Source organism: Chiloscyllium plagiosum, chromosome 12, assembly GCF_004010195.1.
Source record: "Chiloscyllium plagiosum isolate BGI_BamShark_2017 chromosome 12, ASM401019v2, whole genome shotgun sequence".
NCBI classification, from domain to species: Eukaryota; Metazoa; Chordata; class Chondrichthyes; order Orectolobiformes; family Hemiscylliidae; genus Chiloscyllium; species Chiloscyllium plagiosum.
This window is the reverse complement of record NC_057721.1, coordinates 66629983-66632672: the sequence shown is the minus strand read 5'-3', so window position 1 is coordinate 66632672 and position 2690 is coordinate 66629983. Positions and strand designations below refer to the sequence as shown.

The following is a 2690-nucleotide window of genomic DNA, read 5'->3' as shown; positions in this document are numbered from 1 at the left end:
TATCAATTTTTAGACCTTTTAGCTTTTCTAGCACTTTCTCTTTTGTAATGGCAACCATACTTAACTCAGCCCCCTGACTCCCTTTAATTGTTGGGATATTGTCATGTCTTCCACTCTGAAGACTGATGCATCAGTTTGAAGTGGCCCAATGTCTACTTTTGCCTGTCGTTTGTTTCTTATGTATTGAAAGAAACTTTTACTATCATTTCTAATATTACTGGCTAGCCTACCTTCATATTTGATCCTCTCCTTCCTTATTTCTCTCTTTGTTATCCTCTGTTTGTTTTTGTAACCTTCCCAATCTTCTGATTTCCCAGTGCTCTTGGCCACTTTATAGGCTCTCTCTTTTTCTTTAATACATTTCCTAATTTATCCGCAGTAATTTGCTTTTATTTTTGCTCACTGAAGATGTTAGGAGAAAGTGAGGACTGCAGACGCTCACTGAAGATGTTGCCTAGTATGGTGATAAAACGTCTGAAAACAAACCTACATCCCGAATCTCAACTTGAGCTCCAAATCTTCTCAAAGCTCGCAAATATTTGCCATCTTTGATTTCTCCCAAACCTGTATAACATCACGTACCTATCCGAATTGGATCTGATTTCATTGGTTAAGCCATTGTATCATTAGAAAAATTCAAGTCATTATCCCCTAATTCAAGCAACATATATTCAGCATATAACAAAATCAAAAACCTACAGATATTGGAAATCTGAAACGAAAACAGAAAATATAGGAAATACACAGCCAGTCAGAGAGCATCTACACACAGAAACAAAGTTCATATTTTAGTTTGTGATAACCTTATGTCATAACACTACACATCCCCCCTAATTGTTCTCTATCTAATAGCTAACATTCTATCCAAGATCTATCAGTCCTAATAAAATATCATTGAACTGAAATGCTAATTAACTGGGGCATTCAGCTTTTTTATCCACTTTGCTGCATTTCTTCTCATACCATACACTTGAATTTTAACCAAGCCTCTTATTATACTCCTTATCTAGCTCCATCCAAAAACTCATATGAACTAAATGATTACTAATTTCTTTACTTTTCCGAGCAGTCACTTCTTCAAAAAGAAAGACATATTTGTCAAAGATGACTGCGCTTTGCAAATGAATGTTGGTTGCATCAGATGAATTTACAGATTTCCAAATAATTAGGATTCATATTCAAGATCAAAACATACTAACGTATGAAACTATATGTGTAATTTAATAATGATCTAGCCTTTGTCTGCATTTTTATTGATTTCAAGAGTTCCCCCCTCCGCCCCGGGTGCTGCAAAACGTGAGAATGTTCAGCTGCTTGAAAGTTGTCCTTGAAATTTTAAAAATTGTTATAGCCATTCCACCTTCCATGGTCTAGAGCGGGTACTTATCTCACATAGATGGCTGTGCTTCTCGACATTTCTCATAATGGGCGCAAATTACAAAAATGATTTTATCGTTAGCTCAGGAAGACAGGGGCAAAGACGTGGATTTCATCCCCACGAAACCACATGAGGTGGAGGAAATAAAATGACATAGGTGTTGTTTATTGGGTAAATTGGGCAAACTAGCGGTGATGTTGCTGTTTGGGATTAGTCATTAAGTGGTGTAACTGGATGCAGTAGTTTACAATTTCAGTGACTATGTCCAGAGTCCCTGGGCAGCCTTGTTCCTCCCTCCCCTCCCCTCCCTGGAGCCAAGGGCGGGCCTGCAGGCGGGCGGGCGGCCTCTCCTCACCTTCCTCCTCATCCTGGAAGCTGAGCAGCGCCGCCTTGGGCGCTTCCTTCTCGCGGCTCCGTTTCTTGTCTTTGGCGGCGAGTTTGGCGGCAGCGATGCAGGGCCCGGCTTTACCAAGTGCGAGGCCTGAGGCGGCTTTGGGAGGAGCGAGGCCGGGCCCTGCTTTGAGGGGAGCCGGGGCGGCGGGCAGGGTGTTGACAGGCGCCAGGGGGCCCGGCAGCCCGATCGCGGGATTCCCCAGCAGCGGGAGGACGGCCCCCGCCTCACAGCTGCTGCCGATCTGAGGAGCTGCTGGGGGAGTCGGCGGCGGCGGCGGCAGAGGCAGCAGCTCAGCGCCTTTCTCGTGGCTGTTGTTGGTGAGCGGGGCCTCGGCCGCCAGGCCTGCCTGTCCTCCCCCCTCAGCCACTCCATCCTCCCGCTCCTCCTCCTCCGAGTCGTTCCGCCGCCTGAAATTCCTCCGCGATTTCTTGAACATGATCGTCCGGGGGTGAGGCGGGGACCACTTCGGAAGAAAGTCGGCGCCTCCGAACCGGCAGGACGGGACTCGCAAAAACTCGAGCGGCGGCTGCCGGAGTTACGGCGAGTCCCGACCGACAGACAGACAAGACCGCCCTCCCGTCACAGCGCCCCCCAGAGTCACGGAGCCCGCCCGTCACAGCGTCCCCCAGAGTCACGGCGACTCGACACTGCCCTCCCGTCACAGCGCCCCCCAGAGTCACTGAGCTCGCCCGTCACAGCGTCCCCCAGAGTCACGGCGACTCGACACTGCCCTCCTGTCACAGCGTCCCTCAGAGTCACTGAGCCCGCCCGTCCCAGCGTCTCCCCAGAGTCACAGAACCCTCCCGTCCCAGCGCCCCCCCAGAGTCATGGCGACTCTACACTGCCGCCTGTCACAGCGCCCCCCAGAGTCACGGAGCCCGCTTGTCACAACGCCCCCCAGAGTGACGCAGCCCGCCT

At 49.3% G+C, this 2690-nt stretch overlaps 1 protein-coding gene across 2 annotated transcripts in view; it reads right to left on the bottom strand.

Moving 5' to 3' along the window:
• paxbp1 (PAX3 and PAX7 binding protein 1) overlaps positions 1–2668 on the bottom strand; it is a 52128-nt gene extending 49460 nt beyond the window's left edge. For both annotated transcript variants that reach the window (XM_043701318.1, XM_043701319.1), the window contains exon 1: positions 1734–2668. In XM_043701318.1, the coding sequence (XP_043557253.1) occupies positions 1734–2208 (475 nt within the window). In that variant the 5' untranslated portion in view covers positions 2209–2668. The remainder of the gene's footprint in view (positions 1–1733) is intronic.
• Positions 2669–2690: the final 22 nt, after the last annotated feature.